This window comes from Durio zibethinus, chromosome 13 (genome assembly GCF_047325235.1).
Source record: "Durio zibethinus cultivar Kanyao isolate XHJ-2024 chromosome 13, ASM4732523v1, whole genome shotgun sequence".
Classification (NCBI taxonomy): Eukaryota; Viridiplantae; Streptophyta; class Magnoliopsida; order Malvales; family Malvaceae; genus Durio; species Durio zibethinus.
In genome coordinates, this window is record NC_143174.1 from 3,729,248 (window position 1) to 3,750,508 (window position 21,261).

Below are 21,261 nucleotides of genomic sequence, written 5' to 3' on the forward strand. Positions count from 1 at the left end.
TTTCAAAATCTTGTTTTCAATAATTTAACTTTAAGAAATTGGGAGAAACCATAAATTTTTGAATTTGAAAAAAAAAAGAATACTCCATTGAAGAGATTAACGATCTTTTAAATAGTTGTGATTTTCTCGTAGAAGAAAAAACTATTTCTTCCTTTCTTTTAAAAGTTTAAAAAATTATTTTATATGAAAAGGCTAACAAAATTTTATTCAATGAACTTTTTAATAGAATAAAAAATTCAATAAGAAATGAAATAGATCATTTACTTAATGAAAATTTTTTTGAATATTTTCCTTTTGTATATTTAAAAAATATGAAAATTTTAGGAGGATTTCCTAAAACGAAATTTAGATTAGATCATGACCTTTATAATATAGTTAGTATAGAAATGAGTTTTGTAAATATAATTACTTTTCAAATTTTATCTTTTCATTTAATAAGGCATTTTCTTACCTTTATTAAATCAACAGTTTTTTATTTTGTTAAAAATGATGAATATTTTTCTTATATGCATATTAAAATAATTAGTTTAATAAAACTCTTTCACAAAGAAAAATTTTTCAACCCTATCAAATCTGTGAAGTAAAAAACGTATTTTATGGACCAAATTTATTAGCACCTAATGAAAATAAAAAAAAAATACAAAATTTGCTCTTTCATAATTTAATAGAATAAGTTTATATAGTTTCTAAGCCAGAATCACTATCATAGAAAAAGCGAAAGAATTGCTAAATGAAATCTCACAAAATTCATAAACTTCTTCTATCACTATTATAAAATATGGTAAAAAGATTTTTGTGAAAAAATTATATGATGAAAATAATTCAGAGCCAGAGCCTGAAATAATCGAATTTATAGAAAAATTATCTAGAATGGAAGATCTGGATTACTCTATTTCTTTATTAATCCAGTATAAAAAATGATGAAAATAGTGAAATAAATTAAGAACAGCTTTACTGGCATATTTGAATCTTTAAACAATTTGTAATAAACTATTTCTTTATTAAATTCAAATAAGAAGACAAGAACAATAGAATAATAATAAGAAGAAAAATAGGAATAAAGTACAATAATAAAGAAATTAAATTATCTTATCATACACCTATTTTATTTCATTTAGAAAGATAGGCAAGTCCTTTTATTTAATTTTACATTCCTTGCACTTATTAGATATATATACTCGTTTAGATATACTTAATATAATATATGAATTACAATATACGAATTATAATATAATTATTATCTAGAAAATGAAGAGGCTATAAACTTGAAAAATCAACAAGATGGATACAAAAGAAAAAAAAGTCAAAACTTGCTACTAAAAAGACGAATATGTATCAGTACAACAAATGTAATTGTCATTATCTTTAAGTACAATTTTACTTTTATTAATTATCAAATTGTCAAAATTAGATAAGTTCTTTTAAATGTTACTTAACATAATTAATAGAAATTAATTATTGAAAGTAAGAATAAATAAGGGAGATGAAGGACAATAAAAAGGCAAACTTTCTCCACCACTTCCTCTAGTCTTTCTTTCCTTTTCTTTAAATCTTGTAAATTTCTATCCTCTTACACTTTTATTTGTAATTAGTATCAGAGATTTGTAAAGAACTTTGTATAGAAATCATAGTCTATAAAAATCCATGTTGATGATATATATATATATATATATATATATATTCTATTTAAGGGATCCAACTTTCGACTATCATTGTAAATATTTCTTTACTTTCTCAATTTTTAAACTTTTAACTTTATATTATAAATCCCATATCTTTGTTTACTATCTCTATGCTAGTGTTGTTGCCTTTAATCTAGCCTTAGATATCTCTGTTAAGAATATAGACGGTTTTAGGTACCAAAAATACGAAGTAAGAAGTTGAAAATTGTGTTTGTTCATAAAACCCTTATAATCATAGTTTGCATATGGATTTTCAATTACAAAATCATATACCAACAATCAATTATAATATTAATGGTTTAATTGATTTATCTACTACTTTCTTTAAAGAATCGTTTAATAAAATTGATATACTAGAATAAAAAATAGATAGTTTAGGACAAGTTACTTGTTTAGATTTAAACCAAGATTCTAAACAATTATTAGTAAATATTAACAAAAAACTAGAATTATTAGAAGTTGATAAAAGTCAAACAAATGACTTTGGACTTTTATATTTTGGTAATACCATTCTTACTATTAATGATAATAAACCATCTTCTCAACCAAGTTTTCTAAAGCTGAAAAATTAGATTTTAAATCCTGTAAAAATCTCATAGAACATCTTAAGTATAAAATGGAAAAAACCATTGTTCCTAAAGAAAAGATTGATTATTTGAATATGATAAAAGAACTATATGAAACACATATAAAACTTTTTAAAAAGTTTAATTATTAGTACATGCTTAATTATGATACTACCGATGAAAGTATTTCATATGAAAAAGATAAAGGAAAAAATAAATTTTAACTACTAATCCAATTATAAAAGATAAAATTAGTAGTACCGAATCCTCATTTTCTAAAGAAGTAGATGAAGAGATCGATGCTAAGCCTACAATTATGGATCTAGATAAACAAAAAGTTGATAGGAGAAAAAAAAAGTAGAAGAAATTTCTAATCAAGAAATTGATGATAAAAATAGGTTTAATAATAGAACCGAAGCTGATATTTATAAAGATCCTCTCCAAAAGCAGCTGAATCAGCAACTTACCACTGTAACCATGAGAATTACCAGTTGACATGGTATCACCTGGAGCCATGCTACTATGAGAATAACGGTCCATCATCACCTGCCAGTATTGTTGTTGGCATACAAGAGATTCCTTTCGCAGGAACTCATCTTTGCGACTAGTGTGTCCTGCTCAAACTGCTGCTAGCTGTTCCTGATATTGAGTATTGATTGCATTTATTCTCTGAAATTTAAAACCAAAAATATTACCACAATGTAAGTCTATGCAACATTCTCGAACACGTTGTTGACCAAGTTGACATCTAAGAAGAAGAATGGTCATAAGAATAAAATTCATATGCCACTTTGCTTCATTAAATACTTAAGCTTCCGTGAGAAGGCATCATTTATTGTAGATAAGTTGCAAGTAATCATTTACTTTAGATAGGTTGTCTTGACAGCTTAGATTCGAAGCAAATCCAAGAAGCTAGAGTATGGCCGCAGAAGATTCGGCCCTAAATTCACCTTATTATATTAAGCCAATCTTTAGACAAAGGTGGCAACTATAAATGAATAGTTTGGACATATAAACTGCCTTCCCGAGTAACAAGTACAGGACTGCGGGCCATAAAGATTCATATTCTTTCTGTAAATGCCCACGCAAAGGAGAAAATACTGACTCAAACATTAGGATGCAACATTTTTTTAGGCAAAACTTTTGCTTTTAGAACTCTACTTCTGTTTGCATAGGAAAAAACCAGGCATTTTATGGAAGAGGTTCTTGCTGGTAGAAATTGGTTTTGCAAATAACACATAGATACAGAAGCAGCTAATATTGAGAATATGAAGCAAGATGAACTATATACTAACCTCCCTATGTCTAATATTTTCTGCATCCTCAGCTTTATTCTGTTCTTTAGCAAGCTTCACTATGTCATCAAGGAATTTCTTCTCAAGAAATTCCAAAGTTTGAGACAAAAGATTTTGCTCATAGCCAACTTCCATATTTCATCATGGGGTCGAGATCTGGTATCAGCATTTTGTTTTTCTAGAGATAGTTCGGGATCTGGCCTCTGGTCCTGGAAATAAGTTCTTGATCCATCAGTCCCTTGGCCTATGTCACATTAAACAGCTCCACTAAGAATAGTGCTCCAACAAATGTTATAAGTTAAAAACTTATTTTCTAGCATGAAAAAGACATCACAGCTGTAGAAGTAAAAACGAAGCAATTCATAGTTAATTTTTACCATTATAATGAAGCCATCTCACAGAAGTTCTGGTATCTAACGAAGCAAAGACATTCTGTCTTGCACACAGTTTCCCAATTCTTTTAAGAATATAAATATAAAGATATAGGAGAAGAGTACTAGAATGACCACAATCAATCACAGCACTTTTCCAGAAAACTAGGACTAAAATGAAAGATTTTCAAGAAATTCAATTATCTCACAAGCTGAACTGCAGAACTCCCTAGCTTAAAATGCTTCTAAAAAATAAATAAAGGACTATGCTTTACGAGGAGAAACACACCGTCAAGGGAACAGAAACACGGATTAGAAGGACAACACACTAAGAAACGAGTCACTGAGTCTGAAATAGCAAATTCCTACTCCAAAAGGTCACATAACCTGGTCACAAGCTCTAAAAGCACACTTTTCTAACACATCAGGTTTCCCATTCTGTGACACTCAGCACATAATTGTCCAAGAATATTGCAGGATAATAAAGACTCTTCTCGTAAAGAACATGCACTAAACCAAAAAGCAAAGGACTGAAACGACAATCAAACATTTATCTGTTTATTAAATATGAATGCTTTAACATCTTACGGGATAAATTATTTTTCATTTTAATAAGTATGCTCTAAACCTCTTTTTCTCAAGGAGAACATGTGGCAAATACCATAACATTTCATTCTATCTATGGTTAACAGGCCATTAGAATGGCCACAGTTGCATTCAAATATATATGTCTACGTACTAGAAGTATGCTTCACATTTCTAACCAATGGAAAAACATTAAAAGAAGAAGAAGAAATTGGAATCAGTTTCTAAATATAACAAGGAGTAACCTCTCAGTTTAGGAAAAAAAAAACAAAATAAAAAAATATTCTAGATGCATTCCAATTACGATTTTCGAAAGCATCCTTAACAAGATGTTAAGCAAATATGCCAAAGTACAAATTGCAGAAGTGCAGTTACCATTACTCACATCCAATATTGGTAGTACAACTGAAATGTCCTTGTTTATAATTTACACCCAATGTGATGGGTTCTCTATATCTTTTCTTTCTCTTTTTTAGGATAAATTACATCATTAGTCACTTAATTATAATTATGTTTTTAAAATGGTGGCTAAACTACTAAATTTTTCAGTTTAATCATTAAAGTTTGAATTAAGAATTTTTTTGTCACCCATCCATTAATCTCTAATAGTGTGCTGATGTGATAATATCATGCTAGCTATCAAGTGTTGTATGACATTATCTTGTCAATAAAATGAATTTTTTTCAAAATTTATAATACCACGTGACATATTAAATGATTTGACAATGTCACATCAACATTTTGGTACCTGACAATTAAAGTGACATTATCACATCAACATATTGCTAGAGAGTAATGGTTTGGTGATAGATAAATATTAACTCAAACTATAATGACTAAATTAAAATTTTTAATAGTTAAGTGATGATTTTAAAAATACAATCATAATTAAGTGAATAATGATATATTTTACCCTTTTTTTATACCATAGACAACAGACAGATAACCAGATTAACCAGTTTATACAACAATGCATGCAACCCCTAGTTAAGACAAACACATGTAAAGAGAGGAAGAGTGTTCGAAAAAAAATTCTTGCCTTCATTGAACATTTTTGCCGCCATTGGATTTGACACTTTTGATCCACTCTTTCCCACTTCCACTGTCCATCTGATTTTGGAGTTCCATATGGCTGGCCTTTCTTCAGACTTATCCATAATAGGCGAGGCCTTTCTTTAGACTTCATTGGTTCATCCAACTATACTAAAGATCAAAACATCATACTGAAATCTGTGACATCCATTACAAATTTTAAGTTTCTCGCAACAAAGCAATGTATACGAGTCACATGCTAATACTATTAACATTCGAAACAATAACCCTAATCCAGAAACACATGCTTTTGCCAAGCTGAACTTGGATCTAATCCAAATCAACTACTGAAATAACGGCTTTTAACGAGTAAAATTATTTTCCTATGAATCAAAGCATCTGCTAAAAATGACAAAAGGAAGGGGAAAAAATGTTCGAATTCTAACAAAGAAAATAACCATAGAATTCCAATAGGTTAATTCAACCAAAACATAATCCCTTATTAGTAAAGTTTTAACATTAATAACCCCAAAACTAAGAGGAATAGTTTTATAGTAAATTAAAAAACAATAAGAAAGATCTTACCGTTGATTTCTTTATTATCTACTTTTCTTTTCTTTTTCCGTTTTTCCACAGGAGAGTGAGGCGGAGAAGGCCAGCGCCAGGGGCCCATTTCCAGACTTTAAGTCCAGGAGAGAACAGTTTTAGTATTGAAATGGTTCGGTTTTCCATTTTGGGCCGAGCTGGGTAGTAACCGGAGAAGAGGATGGGCCTATTCAGGCACTGATCTTTGTGAACTTGTTGAGGGCCCAAAATTTCGATATCGATATTATTTTTATTTAATATTAATCCTTTGCACACCCACTATGTAGACGAAATAAATAAAAAATGAATTATTTATAAAATTATTAAAATAAAAAATTATTCACTTTTAATTTTTTAAAAATAAAATAACTGCACCAAAAGTTTTCTAAAATGAAAAAAAAAAAAAGAAATTGGCTAAAAAATTGTTACAACCCTGTTTTCAAAAAACATTAGTAGATTATTAATATGAACTCATTAAAGCATATTTTTTATTTATAATTTGATTTTTTATGTTTTTTTTTTCAGTAATATCAGACTCAATATATGTTAAAAAACAGTTTGAAAGTATAACGAAGTGGTTGAAGCTCAAAATCAATTTCCTTTTTCTTCTGTCTTTTTGTTTTATTGGGTGAAATTTGTGCTCAGCTGTAGAGATTTGAAGAAACCTAGTTTGGGAGCTTTGAAAAATAAATGCAGAGGATCTGCATTAATACTTAATAAGCATTTTTTTTCCTATAAAAGAAAAGAAAAAAAAAGTAGGGAGTAGAAATGGAGGAGATTCACACGTCCCTTCCACCAAAAGTTTTGGATTTCTTATATGAGAATCTAGATGTAAGCCTTAGGCATTATAAAAGAATCGCAATCAACCATTCCGTGGGCTAAACGCATCTACATGGACAAAATCAGGGAAGCAAACAAGTTCTCCCAACTATACTCTGTATACATATTCACTAATTAATCCAAAATCTTGTTTATATACTGTCAAATTACACAGGCAACTTACCCATTACTCGAGACAGAACGTACCAAGCAACCTCCATTTAAAGACAGAAGTAGCAAAAAAGCTCGGTGGATGGTAACTGACATTTGCAGATGCTAATTGCTTAGGTAAAAGTCCTTCCAATCCACAATAGAAAGAATTACATATCCAACAAATCAACAAGCAAATGTTGCAGATGCCATCTCAATGCTAACTTGTTGCCAGACCCGAGTCTTATAATCCATGTAGAGAACCCTTTTTTTTTTTTTTTGGTGCAATGTCATTAAGGGAGCTAATCTAAAATGGTCCCTAATTGTAGATTTTAACTGGCTTCTCAAAAGTGTGCCGGTTCTGCAAAGAAGCACGACGATATCAATGCAGAGTCAGACTATCTTGGGTTCTCAAAGACTAGTCACTTTCATGGACTCAGGTAAGAAAAGCATATAGATTGATTAATCATAGCCTTGAGAAAATGCAAACACAACCAAAGAATATCCTAATCCCTTATGATAGGTGTCTTATTAACGAAAATTGTGACGACACACTGGAATATTTTTCACAAAGGGCAATTACCTGACTAGTTGCATAAGCTCTTTTAGGTGCATTGTCAGAGTGCTCCAACCCAAGATACTGCTCCCAAGCACCATAAACATCTCGTCTCTGTGTATATGTAAAAACAAAATTACAGTAAAATCCTCACAAAACTTAAAAAGATATTTCAAATATCTATAAATAAACCAATGCACGCACCTGGAAACGACTAGATACAATATCAGAATCTTGAAGGTACTCCGGCCGGCCAAGTGAAAGGAATGCAAACTTCCACTGAAATGAAAATAGGTTTCATATAAATTTAAAAAAAAAAAAAAAAGAAGAAGAAAGGAAATAGAAAACAGAAAAAAGAAGTGGCAAGCAAAAATGGCTACTAAAAAAATATTAAACAGAGATCTGTAACCATTGAAGTTCCTAGTATGCATCAATCCATAACTGATTTACCCAGCCAAAACGAGAAAAGGGAGTGAACACAGGAAGGATTTAGTGTAAATCAGTGAACACATGCTCACGTAGGATTTGGGAAGTAAAACAAACCTTTGCAAACTCCTCATCTGGAACTTGCAGCTTCTTTTGTATTCGGACTTTTATTTCAGCCAAAGTCTCACCTTCATGAATCACCAAGAAAAAGGGTTCTCCAAAATTCAGGATTTGCTGTGAAAACAGGAGGCAATTAAAATGGAAAGGAAAATAGTGATCAGGAAGCAATCTTTGGCATAGCAAACAGGCAATGGAAAATAAGATAATGTGAATCTATATTGAGCTTGTTACCATCTGGTTCTGAGCTGTCTCCTTAGTAAAGTGGTAAACATGAATTAGGCGATCATTTGGACCAAGATTTTTCTCTTCTTCTGGGATCTGTAACATTGCATAACAAATATAAAATCCAGCACCACATATCTTAAAGAAAGCCATTAGCTAAGAAATGATATTTGTAAAACAAACCAAAAAAATTAAGAAAACGCTTATTCCCTAGATCACAGCAGGATGGAGATAGCACCAAGAGCTTTTCTTATGTTGCTCTGGATGTGTGTGAGTGCATGTATGCGTGAGAGAGGGAGAGAGAGGAGAGGAGGGGTCAAGAAGGGAGGAAGCAACTGACCTCTTCTGCCCGTAATGTCCAGTATTGGTCATTTATATTCTCAATCTTCTCATTAGGTGGGAAAATCTGCAGAAATGTAATAGAAACAACATTATGTAACCAAAAGGAAGGAAAAATGAACAACAGGTTACAAAGGTACCCATATTAGCTTGAGTAAATGTGTTTCTTACATATACATAAAACACAGAAAGCGGCATATGCAATTCAAGAAAGTAAACCATGAACTACCTTTTCAACAAGTGGTGTCAAGTTTTAAACGAAAAACTGATGGGATTAGAGGATAATGAAACAACTATGACATTCAAAACTATTTCACCTACGCATACAGAATAAATCAAATAAACATGTAAAAAATTTCCCTTTACTTATTTCACATTTCCAGGGTAAACTCAGAGATGAGCAAAAAGTAACCATGAAAAGATGATGTTCACACCTTGTAGATCTTGTGATAGAAAACTTCAAGTAACCTCAGTTCTGCATCAGGATGAGACAACTCCACCTGTTTCAAAATGATGATTCATGAATTTTACTCTGTAAGAAGATTAAGAATACATGCCCTCAACATGATCACTTGACCCCTGAAATGAAAGAAACCCCACCTTTGTCTTAAGATCGTTAATCACATCACCCACAGTGCTCTGTTTTGGAAGCCTAATAGTATGAATAATAACCTGGCAACCAACAACCAAATTTTATTGCATTAAAACAAAATTTTAACATCATTCATTGAAACTCATAACTATGATCCACATACTCACTTCATCCTTAGTAGCATGATGAAATGCTACCTTCAGGGTTTTCAAACCTTGTAATTCTGGCAGAGGGATGTCTAATACTTCATAGTATAAAATATCAGAAGTCTGTTAAAGAACAAAATAAATTGGTTGGTTAGCTTTTAGCCCTTTCATCCTTTTGGCTTCTCAATTTGTACTAAGGCCATTTGATTACAACCTGATTGTAGTGGACCAGCATGTCAGACAAATGATCCACTCCACGATACTTAATAGGCTGAGGTTTGGGTTGCTGAGAGTAACAGTTGTGAGAAGTAAGCCGGATTTTCGATGGATCATCCAAACCAAGTTGCTGAGCTACTCTTTCAACAACATCATCATAAGTATAAAGCCTTGACCTAAACATTCAAAAGAGAAAAAAGAAAAGGAGTATAGAACTTTGATCTTCAGATTCATATTAAAAATAGCACAAAATACAACAAAATGAATTACTATTTACCAGTTAATTAATAAATATATGTCAATAGCAAAAGTAATGGAAGACAACTTCAACTGAAATTTTGAACTTACATCTCCAGACAAAAATCATCTTCCTTGGGTTTTTCCAAAGACCGAAAGTGTACAACCTAACAGATATAAGAGAAAAAGAAATGCAAATATTTCTTTAGCCTATGAAGCAAAAAAGCTTATTAGAGCAGATATTACTGAAGGCTTGTATATTCCAAAACCAATAAAATACTATTCATTGAAGATCAGCATACCCATGGCAAGCATCCAAGACTGTTTACTGCTACTTGAATGAAAGCTTTAAACAAAATATAAAGACCAGATTATTCTAATTAAAACAGCACTGTAAAATGAACGTGACCGATTGACTGGTTGAACATTTCCCTTTAGGAGCCATGATGATGAATCAAACAAAAGGAATACCACACATCCTAAAAAGAACCCTATGGGTTACGTAATTCTTATATATGAAATGTTACTTGGAGAAATTCAAGAAGATTCTAGCTAAAGAATCATATGTATTCATATGAGATGTTTCCAATTTATTTACTAAAATTTCAAGTAGGCATTTTTTTTTAATAGATATATCAACAAAAGAAATTTATTCACAACCAACAAATTCAGCAGATCTAGTTTAGATATGCATGTTTTTGTCTTTCATTTAAAAAAATAGAAAAGGTTGTGCCAAAAGAAAACATATGGATAATCTTCAGTTTATCAAACTAATAATTGATGGAGAAAAACAAGTGCTCATAAAGTGCACTCTAGGCCCTACATATCATGAGTGAAAATCTAACCCAGGCATCAGGTTGGACCAAAAAGAAGCACAAGTAATCTACCTACCACACATCATCCATTGGAAGCAGAATGATGGGAAGGCAATCATATAAAAAGCAGCAATATGACAGACAGATCAACCTTCATTATCTTCATTCATCAAGACTTGAGACGAAAATGCAATGAAAACAACAGAATACTCACTGACAAGAAAACTGTGGGATATAAAGGATGAAGAGAATGTACTTGACGATTATGCACATATTCCAAAAAAGAAGGAACATCTGGATAGCGGGATTGTTCAGAACTTGCAACAGGGAGAGACTTTTGAAAGCAAAGTATGTCACCATCCTCAAGCTGCAGTGAAAATGATAGAAAAATAGAACACTTAAAAAAGATCATAACAAATAATTATTCCAAAATGAAGTATGATGCATACCTGGCTAGCTCGGAATGTGATTTTTTTGTCAATTGGTTCACACATAACAGAGGGCTCAAACTTAATTTCCTGGACATTAAAGCACAATCAAGGTGTTACCTCATAAGCATGTAAAAAATTATGCAAATGTTTGGACAAATTAACCAAATGGCAAATAATAACATTTCACAGTCAAACAGACAAAAATGTTGTTATACAGGGTATTACTAAACAAGTTAACTATCAACAGTGCAAGTGAAAACAGTTTAGAACAGGCCAGACTAATTCTAACTAAAACCACTATACTGGAAAAAGATGTTGTTATACCGGGTACATATATCTGAGATGAAAAAGGAAAAGGATTAAAATACCCTCCGTGCAAACAACTGCTCTCACTCAAAATGCACGCAAAGGAAAGAGAGAGAGAGAGAGAGAGAGAGAGAGAGAGAGAGAGAGAGAGAGAGAGAGAGAGAGAGAGGACTGGAAAAGACTTGATTGAGAACTAAAAATTACACTACTGTAAATATTACAGGAGTCTGGAAGCAAACCTCATAAAGATCGATCCCTTCATCAGGAGCATATCCTGCCATTTTGTTTAATTTGGACAAAATTTCTATTGGTTTGCCTCCGCTTTTCACAAACAGCCTTCCAACAAAGCTGATACAAAAGAAAGATAACCCCATAAGATTTCATATAATTTCCCAGAAGGCAAGGGGACCCACACTTCCTGAGAAAACTTACCGAAGCTCTTCTTTCTCAGGATCATAGTGCTTGAAGAAAAGTAAAATATCTTCCTTTGTCTTATCTGGTGGAGCAATTGGGCGTAAATCCTGAACAATAATGTTTAAGATCATGATGCAAATACAAGAAGACCAAAAAATCATCAAGGTAAAGGGAGCAAATCTGGATCAAAAGCTCATAAAGCTTAGGCAAGATTCACAACTAGGACTTGCCTAGAGCATTTAGTAAAATGCAGCCAGTTTCAAATCTCACAAACTTGTATTGTGAAGGGCAGAAAAGTAATGCTACTGGGCACCAATGTGAAGCATAAAACCTTAGGGTCTGATACCTAACTTCTATATCTTTCTACTCTAAGAACAGACAACTTTTTGCACTTCAAAGTTTTTAGAATCCCAAATCAGACCTATCTTTTTGGGTCTCCTAATTTGTGTTTTGGGAATGAGAATGAAGATCCTGAATGAGATCAATTACATCACTGGACAGAAAATTTAAGTTTCAAAGAAAGATGTTGCTTAAGAAAAGGAAAACCAGATTACCAGCCCAAGCTCAACTTCCAGGAACAACTTTAGTTCTGCATTATGAACCTTATTTGATACCTCCCTTAATGTTCCAACCTACAGTGAGGAAAGATACAATTAAGCAAAGAGTTAGATCCTTGTCAAACTAAAAAAAGGTAAATTCAGCACATTTTCCTGGATTTTTCTGTATCATTTTATAATGAAACTTACTGATATATAAATATAAAAATACATACATTCATTTAAAAGAAAGAGAGAGGCATGCTAGAATATGCATGCAAAAGCTCGCAGGATGAATGATGACAGGCAGTTAAAGCCAAAACTATGCTGAATAAGAACCGAAGCTAAAACAACAGTACTGAAACAAGGTTTTTAACCATAGAATATAAGAATCGATGGAGAGGAATATTACAGATTGTGTTTCCTCCAAAGGTGTCAATGGTCGGTTTGGACGGTATGTATGGTTTTGACGCTTGGCCCATAACCAGAAATGCTGAAATTGCACTGGTATGCCAAACTCTCTAGCAACCTCTTCCTGCATGTACCAACATGGTAAATTATGAACAAAATAATGAAGAAATTGCCAACTATGACTGTGAACCAAATACAATAGCATTGCATCATAAAAAACACATGAATAAGATTGCTCTGTGATTTCACGACTTATGACGTGAAATGATTCATGAAATATCATCAAAAAAGTAGTAATCATGAAACAGTGGGAAAAAGAGAACTAATTTGGCGAAGAAACCAATAATTCCCAAAAAAAAAAAAGCAAAAACTATTACTATAAGCGCCAATTAACACATGGGAAAGCAAAACCGCCACAAGGCAGCTTTGGTTTATAATAACAATAATCTGAAATTCTTAAGTAAATACTAAAATTGAATAAAGAGATAGGGCAACATAAAAAAAAAAAAAAAAGAGAATAACCTAAGGTTCACACTTAGGGTTCCTTAACCCAAAACCAAGAAGAAGAAAACCTAACCATCACATGTAGGGTCCTTAGGAGTCAAACCTAAGAATGATTGCATCATACAATCTTAGTAGCAATAATGCTAAAAATTATCGTATTCATAACCTGTCTTTAGAAGAATGAGTACATTGATATTTATATAGGCTACTACCCTACAACAAACCCTAATCCTAAAAAAATCTAAACCTCCTATCCCAAGTAGGGCTTTAAAGAAAATACTTAAGACTCTTAATAGAAGACTAATAAACTTTACTTAAAACAAAACCTAATATAGGATAAAGAAAACAAACTAAGATACTAAACCTTAATGGAAATTTAAAATACAATATATAACCCCAGATCCATAAAATATTACAAATAAGTCCCATAAATACAGCAAGAGTAATAAAAAAAAATAAAGTAAGCTAATCCCTTAATTAGCTTATTAGGGTTCTGCATCAAAAACATTTTTTGTCTATTTGTCATACCTTAAACACACTGAAAGCCATCTGCTTCTGAACACGGAAACTCCTAACTTTATCATGATCCACAAGATCAAAATATATATCCTTCCCAATCTGGTCTGCAAGATCATCATCTCGTGCAACCTAGAACAATCATATAGCTTAAGAAAGTACACTCAATAATGCTTAAACCAGTCACTAAATTAATGATTCAAACAACAACCTTTATAATGGTGTAAAGGTGTGCCTCTGCCTTCTCTTTCTTCTTGTGCTCCTTTTCTTCTTGTTCTTTCTTCAACCTCTCCTGGCCAAAATTATAAAAAATATTTCACATTAGATTGTGAGGAAAGGATGGATCTGAAATAATGAAATTTAGATACAAGTATAACTCTTAAGACAAAATAGACTACTCAACCTCAGCTTGAAATCAGCTTGGTAAGAGGCTCATTTGTGATTGCTCTTGATAAAGCAACCAAGAGACAATCATACTGAAGCTCATTGATTTCTTCAAGCCAAGCTTGAGAAGAATACCATTCTATGCAATACGCTGATCTACTCCTAGTTGACAAACTACTTGAAATCAGATTACTCGATGCCCTTTAGGTTCATTGGTGCCATAAACAAGCTGAGCTCAATCCTAGTTAGGAGATTGTTAGTTTTTCAAGCCTATCTCCCTGCCTACCACTCCTCTTGACTCAGCTCATTTGCAGCTCTAAATATATTAACAATAGCATCTTACCCTAAGATGTTCAGCAATATCCTTCTCATCCACATTACATATTATCTTGTCTTTGTCACTTTCACGTATATACACCAGCATGTATGCATTTGAATATTTGGTAAATTTAAAAGGAGTATTATTGAATCCCGGATTCATCTGTGGTAACTGTTGCACCAAAAGCAAGGAAAATTTGTTAAAATCATAACCCATAAAATACATAAAGTTAAAAGCAGAAAAGCTGAATATAAAGAATTCTATAAAAAAAGTGCTCAAAAGACAGTACCTCTTCTTCACCACCATACTGCTCCTCTAATACTCTTTTCATATCTTCTTTGGTTACTCTTTCATCATCAAATTTATACCTGAAAAGCACACAATTTCTATACATTAACTGTATGAAAGAAGTAATACTTTCACCAGTCTAGGCTCCTTTGCATAGCTGGCATATGTGTGCTATAAACACATTACCTTAAAAAATCAGCATTGGCTAATTTAATACTCATACAGCATCTTAAGAATTCAAGAGTCCATTTTTTATTTCAACAATAATTGATTAAACACCTATTTCCTGTATTTTTTTGCTTAGGAGTATTTTTATGCATCAATTTGACTGAAGCAATTGGTAAAACTTCTAAGTGATTCACACCAGCATGTTTCACTGCCACCACCAGAGCTGTCAATTGTTGGCCCACCAAAAAGACCTAAAGACACGATTAAAATTTGGCCAAATGTAAACTCTGCCCATCAAGTCACATGTATATTTTGTCATTTCAAAAACTTCAAAAAGCAAAATCTCTGCTAAAAATAGCTTAAAACTCTCCATGAACAAGTAACCGTAGCAAGCATTCAAACACAACTCACTGAGATACTTCACAGGATGATCCATACCATTGATCAGAAAGAGTCGGCCTGATAAATGCATAATAATGTCCACCATGCACTCCACCACTGTGAACAAGGACACTGTAAACAAACTCAAAGATGTAAGCACCAGACATTATTATAAGCATCAAAGAAACATAAAGTAGCATGTACATAAAAACCATGCATCAAAGCCACTTCAACTGGTGCGCATATACCATCTTTCTTAGTATCATTATAGAACCCAGGAACATGATTTGTTTCTAAACTCGTCGGTTTTTTTTCCTTGCCATCCTACAGTAGGCAATTGGAAAAAGAACCAAGTCGAATTGTTGAGGACAGTTGAGGGAGATGCAAAACAGAATCAACATTCTCTTGCCTCTGTCAGGCATGTAAGGTGCCTCTCTTCACAATATAACAACATTAGTACACAATAGCTTGGTTCAATTATATCATTCTCTTTGGAATTGTTTATTCATTAACAAAGACGACTATTTTGGTCCAAGATCTCCTAGGTGGTTAATAAGAAATTAGAAAAGTAATTTATCAGCATCAGAATTTTGGTGCCCAGGTCAATATTGTTAATTATCAGTTAGGCTGGATTGGGCCTTAAGTCACCATCCATTGGGTCTCATTTTGCATTTGGTTTAGTTATTGGGGCATTAAAGCAGTCTTTAGTTCCTATTAGTTGTGTTTTATTACTTAGTCTAATCACTTACAGAATCCTAATCCAAGTGGACAAATAAGTGTTTGCCTACTATATCCCCTTGTAATGACCAAACTTGGCAGACTTGAATTTCATTAAGGATATGAACCATTTTGTGTTTTTTGAGAATGTGGTTATTTAGTAATATTACTTGTTCTTTTTCTCTTGCTGCTACTGTCCACTGCTTTCAAACAGCAGCCAAATTTGCTCTTTTGAAATTCTACTGCTAAAAGAAAATTCTAGGGACACTTCATTGTCTTTCCACTTTCTTCTTTAATCCAGAAAAGGAATATGAGTACAAATTTTTCTTACAATGAAGCCAGTACAAGATTCTAAACAATAAAAATCCTAATCATAAAATAAATTAATCATCATGAGTTACTAGTTTAAAAAGTTTACCTGTTTGTTGTTGTATTACTAATAACACAAATTCAGGACATATATATAGCAGATATCAAAGAAGTTATAGAAACATCTAGAAAGTATTTCCACCATGAGCATTATTAAAAACAAAATTGAAAAAATAAAAGAAAATGGGAAGGTATATCCGAATTTGATAAATGCTTAATGTTATAGGTACCTGTGAAGCGTGTAAAGGTTGCGAACACTCCTATCAGCTTCTGGTGATAAGTATTTTCCATCATCTCGATCAAGGTCAAGTTGCAAAGGGAACTCATAGCGGTCATTAATCTATATAACGAGTGGAAATCATTAAGTTTACCAATTCAATCCAGTATAAAGACAACACACTTAACAATTATTAGCACAAATTAAAAAAAGCATGCAAAAGAATCATGTAATGAATATATGCAAACAAAAAGAAAAAAAAAAACAGATATTTCTCATCTGACAGAACTTGCAACAATGTCTCGTTGAGATAAGGATTGTCATCATACATTGAATAAGACATCAAGAAGTTATGTTGCTGCCTCCTTTGAGTTTTTATTAAAATATAGAACCTACGTACCAAAAAGATACAACAAAATAAAAAAGCACACCAGTCATTCCATTTCTGTTTTCTAAAGAAAATGAAGAGAGGCTAGTGAAAACCATGAAGGAGGTTTTCACATGGAACTCCCCCAACACCACCCAACAAGTAGCATCAAATCACAACAGCCTTTAACATCAAGCTGAAGAAAACTAGTCATTGAATTGTGCCAGATGAGTGGGTTACAAGGTTTGGACCCCGCCCCCCCAACCAAAAAGAAAATCTAAAATCTTTTTTATAAGTTTTGTTACATTCATAGTCAAAACTAGCACAGAACACGACAACTAATTTAGGGCTCAGGATATCGATTATTTTTCACAACAATCATTTGAGTATAGTAAGAGTTAAACAAGAAATAGAACTAATGGTTTCCGCACTTCTCTAAAAAGGAAATGACTGTATTAAGCTCTAACAATGGAGGCCTCTGGACTGCACATGCACCATAGATTAAAAAGAATCACACAAAGCTAAGATGTTAGAACTGCTGACCTTGACCATGGTGTCCCGCATAAAATCATATTCAAATCGTTTAAGCTGAAGTTGAAGGACTGGAGGGAAGTCAATGAACAATACACCCTTCTTAGCATCCTGAAACAATCATTCAAAATTCAAAATGCAGTCATTTAACTGGGAAAAGATGTAACACAATCAGATATAATGCACCAAACACCATACATAAACAACTGAAAGAAAAATAAATGCTTGTGTCAAAAGAAAACTGCCAAAGCCATTCAGTTCTAGCTATTGCAGAACAAAACATTTTGTTACAACCACAGCCTCTTATGCAGTTATAGTACTAATGAATAATGATCTAACTAAAGGCAAAATTGCTAGTAATCAAGTGATTTGTAGTGTATGCAGAGACATCTTACTAATATTCTCTTAGAAACATGAAAATGGATTGATAAAATTCTAGATCCATTTTATTCATGCTCACTGTGAACATCATTAACAAGTCTGCCATTTGTATTTTGCAAAATACAATAGTCGCTTACCTGCAATTCATATTGTTCAGCATGATATTTGTTATCACCTTCAAGTCGTTCAACTTCTACATACTTGTCAAAAGAAGCATAAACATCATGACAGCCTTTAACATCAAGCTGAAGATCTGGCATAGGCAAAAATATAATTAGCATCACATGGTGAACAAGACTCATAAAACCCAAAACCAGTTGTTTCAGAAACAGATACCATAAAATGACTCCTTCCTTGTAGATTTGTAATCCACGTTAATGCACTCAATGTAGTTCATATGGTGTCCTTCAAACAACTGCTGTATTGTGCCCTCCACAACAGTTCCCTGGTGGCATAACATAAGTAATCAAAATTTTCACTTTGGTTTCACATTAGAATAAACACATGATTAAAAATCATTGAAGCTTTTCACCTTCATTTTATCTTCAAGTTTTTCACACAGAACTCTATTAAGTTCTTGAACATCATGCTGCATGAAAGAATCATATGTATCCCATCCAAATGATTTGGTCAGCTCTTTTGTTGCAACACTGCTGTCACTGTACTGGAGTTTGTAAAACAAACTCTGCAGAGCAAGAGGGATGCTTCCAGATGGCATATCATTCTCAGTTGTAGGCATATGATACACTGCCTGAAATGTAACATCCGAAGCATTAGCGATACATTAATTCAACAAAATATGGAGCATCAGTACTTACCTTCCTGAAGTAAGGAATGTGATACAGAGTTTGGAGCAGAGAGTTCATGTAACATGTTGCTCCTTGATTCTTAAGTCCAACATAACCAGTTTCCTTCTTTGAGTCATATGTCCAGTAATCCACAATTCTGCGGACAACAACCTCTGCTTCAACAATCAAAGTGTCATTCAAAAGATACCCTCTGCAAGGATCATACAACTCTCCAAGGGGCATAAAGGATGTAAAACCCCAATCACTTTCTCGCGCATTAAACTGGTGCTGTGTGTCTGCAAAATCCAAGTCAGATAAGATAAGTGCAAATTTAATAAGCTTACATTATTATTTCCAATGTTAGGCAAAATCCAGATAAAGTTACCAAAAGAATAATTATGAAAACTAAGGTAACACTAGAACATATTACCATCACCTACATTTAGCTAGAGAGCCACATATAGATTTTAATTTTTAAACCATAAAAAAGAGAGATAGAAACAGAGAACGAATTGAACATTGGTCAGATGTTATACATGCAAGGCGAGCTTTGAAGTCACAAGAAAAAAAGGGGATTTTACCAAAGATCAAGATTTGAATACACCGTGCTAAGATTATCTTCCAAAATTCAAAAGTCTTATTATCGGCCAATAGAAGTCATGCCTCTTAATCGTAAAAAATGACAAGACATCAAGAACTCCATATTGAAACATAGGGCTTCAAAAACGTGTCATGTTTCTTTTTCATCTGACAAGTAACCAGAGATGACCTGCTTTTCATTGAATCAAATCCATATTAGACTGCTCACCAAAGGGTAACAAAAGCATAACTCTTTGACATGATGGAATAACATCACCAATGAGCAATGTTCTTGTATTGATCACGACAAAACAAAACAGATGCAACTTCCTATACAAGACTAAATCAACATTTTTCTCCAACCATGTTGCAAGCTATCTCAACCCAGCAACAAACCTTGTTTATGTTATAACACCAAAAAGAATTTAAAAAATAACTAAAAAAAATACTTAAACAGTATATAGATAGTATACTGAAAGGGTAATACCTTTTCTGATGGAATATTTATTGTGAATTTGATTAAGTACCGCCAAACTGAACTGCGCATATCTACTCCACCCGTAGGGCAAACTTGCTGAGTCAGCAACATCCAAATACATAGACAAATGATCCACATTGTTTCCCTTTGGAAATATCAGTATTCGCCTAAGCAATTCAAACCAAAAGTATAAATCATCAATTGCTATTGCCAAAAATGGAAAGCAAGAAAGAAAAAACAGTAGTACTATCAACAAGAAGAGAATGAGAAATATACCATTTATAACCACCGACGACGAAGACTTCAGAATAATGCTTCTTGGTGTTTAACCTAGAGAAGTTCTCAATTCTCCAACTGAATCTTGATGAAGGAGGATCCTCAATTGGTTGATTTTCCACAGTATTTGCAGTCTCGGATTGCGCTACAACTAATAATTAAGACATAAATCAAAGGATCACAATCAAATCAAACCCTCTCTTTTCAACGCTAACCCCAAAAAAAAAGTAGAACTTTTTGCGAACTTGCATTGTCGTAAGCGGTTCAAAGAAGTAAATTTCTCAAAAAGAATTATTTAAAAAGAAAAAAATACCTTCCATGGGCTGGTGATTGTCGGTCAAATCAGAGTCTGGGACGAGCATTTCCTCGTCCTCTTGTTGCTGAAAAGTCAATAAAAAAATTCCCCAAAATAACTAAAATAGAAGAAGACGGATCCATAAAGAAATCAAGATTGAATAAAAAGAACCCTAAAGAAACTCCAAAAGGTAAAAATTAAAAAAGAAATAAAAAAAAAAGAAACGGATAGAGTGATTACATCGATGGGGGCAGGGGTCATGACAGTCATGGCTATGAAATTGAAAGGTTAATTTCAAGCTTATGAAAAGGAGAGAAAAGAAGAAAAGAAAGGTGGAAATTGGGAGAAAGATTTTTATTTTTATTTTTTTTGGTTTAATTATATTTGATGATTTATTACAGTGAAGAGACGAAGCGATGAGAGAGAGAGATCAGCAGAAGGTTGTCGAGACGAAGAAGGAAAGGTCGTTCGATGGTCTTTATTTGGGAAATGGGTATTTTTGGAATTTCAATTATTTTCTGTACTTTGTACTTTAAATTTGACTATTTACACCCTATTTTTTCTGTGCACACCCGCTACTATTAACCCTCATCTTTTCTTTCTTTTACGCCCAAAAGTAAAATTAATTTTTTAAAAAAATTAAACACTCCACACCCCTCACTTTTTTACTTCATCAAAGCCCTAATCCCTTTGTAAGCCTTAAATCAAGTCTTAATTTTGATTTTAATATTAAATAATTTATAATTATAGATAAATTATTTATATCATTTTATCTGTTTGATGTTATATTTAATTTTTAAATATTTAAGATTTTAAACTTAAAAATATGATTTAAGATGATGAATCAAATT

The 21,261-nt window shown here is 32.6% G+C and overlaps 1 protein-coding gene and 1 pseudogene across 4 annotated transcripts; both read right to left on the reverse strand.

Moving 5' to 3' along the window:
• Positions 1-2,318: 2,318 nt before the first annotated feature.
• Positions 2,319-5,685, reverse strand: LOC149515249 (uncharacterized; annotated as a pseudogene). Its single transcript, XR_016327054.1, has 3 exons — positions 5,539-5,685; positions 3,544-3,787; positions 2,319-2,917 (listed from the first exon to the last, which is right to left on the reverse strand). The product of XR_016327054.1 is annotated as an uncharacterized LOC149515249 (transcript).
• Positions 2,648-20,861, reverse strand: LOC111303848 (ubiquitin C-terminal hydrolase 13-like). 3 transcript variants are annotated; one of them, XR_016327053.1, is made up of 34 exons: positions 20,651-20,861; positions 20,429-20,495; positions 20,116-20,266; positions 19,849-20,006; positions 18,813-19,078; positions 18,527-18,745; positions 18,331-18,439; positions 18,132-18,247; positions 17,626-17,724; positions 16,729-16,838; positions 15,470-15,544; positions 14,865-14,943; positions 14,600-14,746; positions 14,084-14,164; positions 13,885-14,004; positions 12,854-12,976; positions 12,460-12,537; positions 11,924-12,012; positions 11,731-11,839; positions 11,204-11,272; positions 10,969-11,121; positions 10,051-10,106; positions 9,701-9,878; positions 9,508-9,609; positions 9,349-9,420; positions 9,183-9,248; positions 8,750-8,815; positions 8,419-8,505; positions 8,185-8,301; positions 7,846-7,920; positions 7,669-7,755; positions 5,539-5,729; positions 3,544-3,787; positions 2,648-2,917 (listed from the first exon to the last, which is right to left on the reverse strand). XR_016327053.1 is itself a non-coding variant. In XM_022900325.2 (32 exons), exons 1-32 carry the CDS (start codon positions 20,678-20,680, stop codon positions 7,405-7,407), a joined length of 3,354 nt encoding a protein of 1,117 aa, XP_022756060.2. In that variant the 5' UTR covers positions 20,681-20,861; the 3' UTR covers positions 7,024-7,404. The 3 variants fall into 3 exon arrangements, 2 of the variants coding, with proteins under 2 accessions (XP_022756060.2, XP_022756058.2); XM_022900325.2 differs by lacking the exons at positions 2,648-2,917; positions 3,544-3,787; positions 5,539-5,729 and adding an exon at positions 7,024-7,446 and having other exon boundaries at positions 11,011-11,121; XM_022900323.2 differs by lacking the exons at positions 2,648-2,917; positions 3,544-3,787; positions 5,539-5,729 and adding an exon at positions 7,024-7,446.
• Positions 20,862-21,261: the final 400 nt, after the last annotated feature.

Bases quoted from the DNA above. Each gene is read 5' to 3' on its own strand.
- LOC111303848 (XM_022900323.2), bottom strand. From the start codon at position 20,680: ATGACTGTCATGACCCCTGCCCCCATCGAT. The intron at 17,725-18,131 runs GTAAGCGACTAT...TGATTGTTTCAG, and splicing joins CTGAACAATATGAATTGCAG to GATGCTAAGAAGGGTGTATT. The intron at 8,506-8,749 runs GTCAGTTGCTTC...GCAATGTTACAG, and splicing joins GGACATTACGGGCAGAAGAG to ATCCCAGAAGAAGAGAAAAA.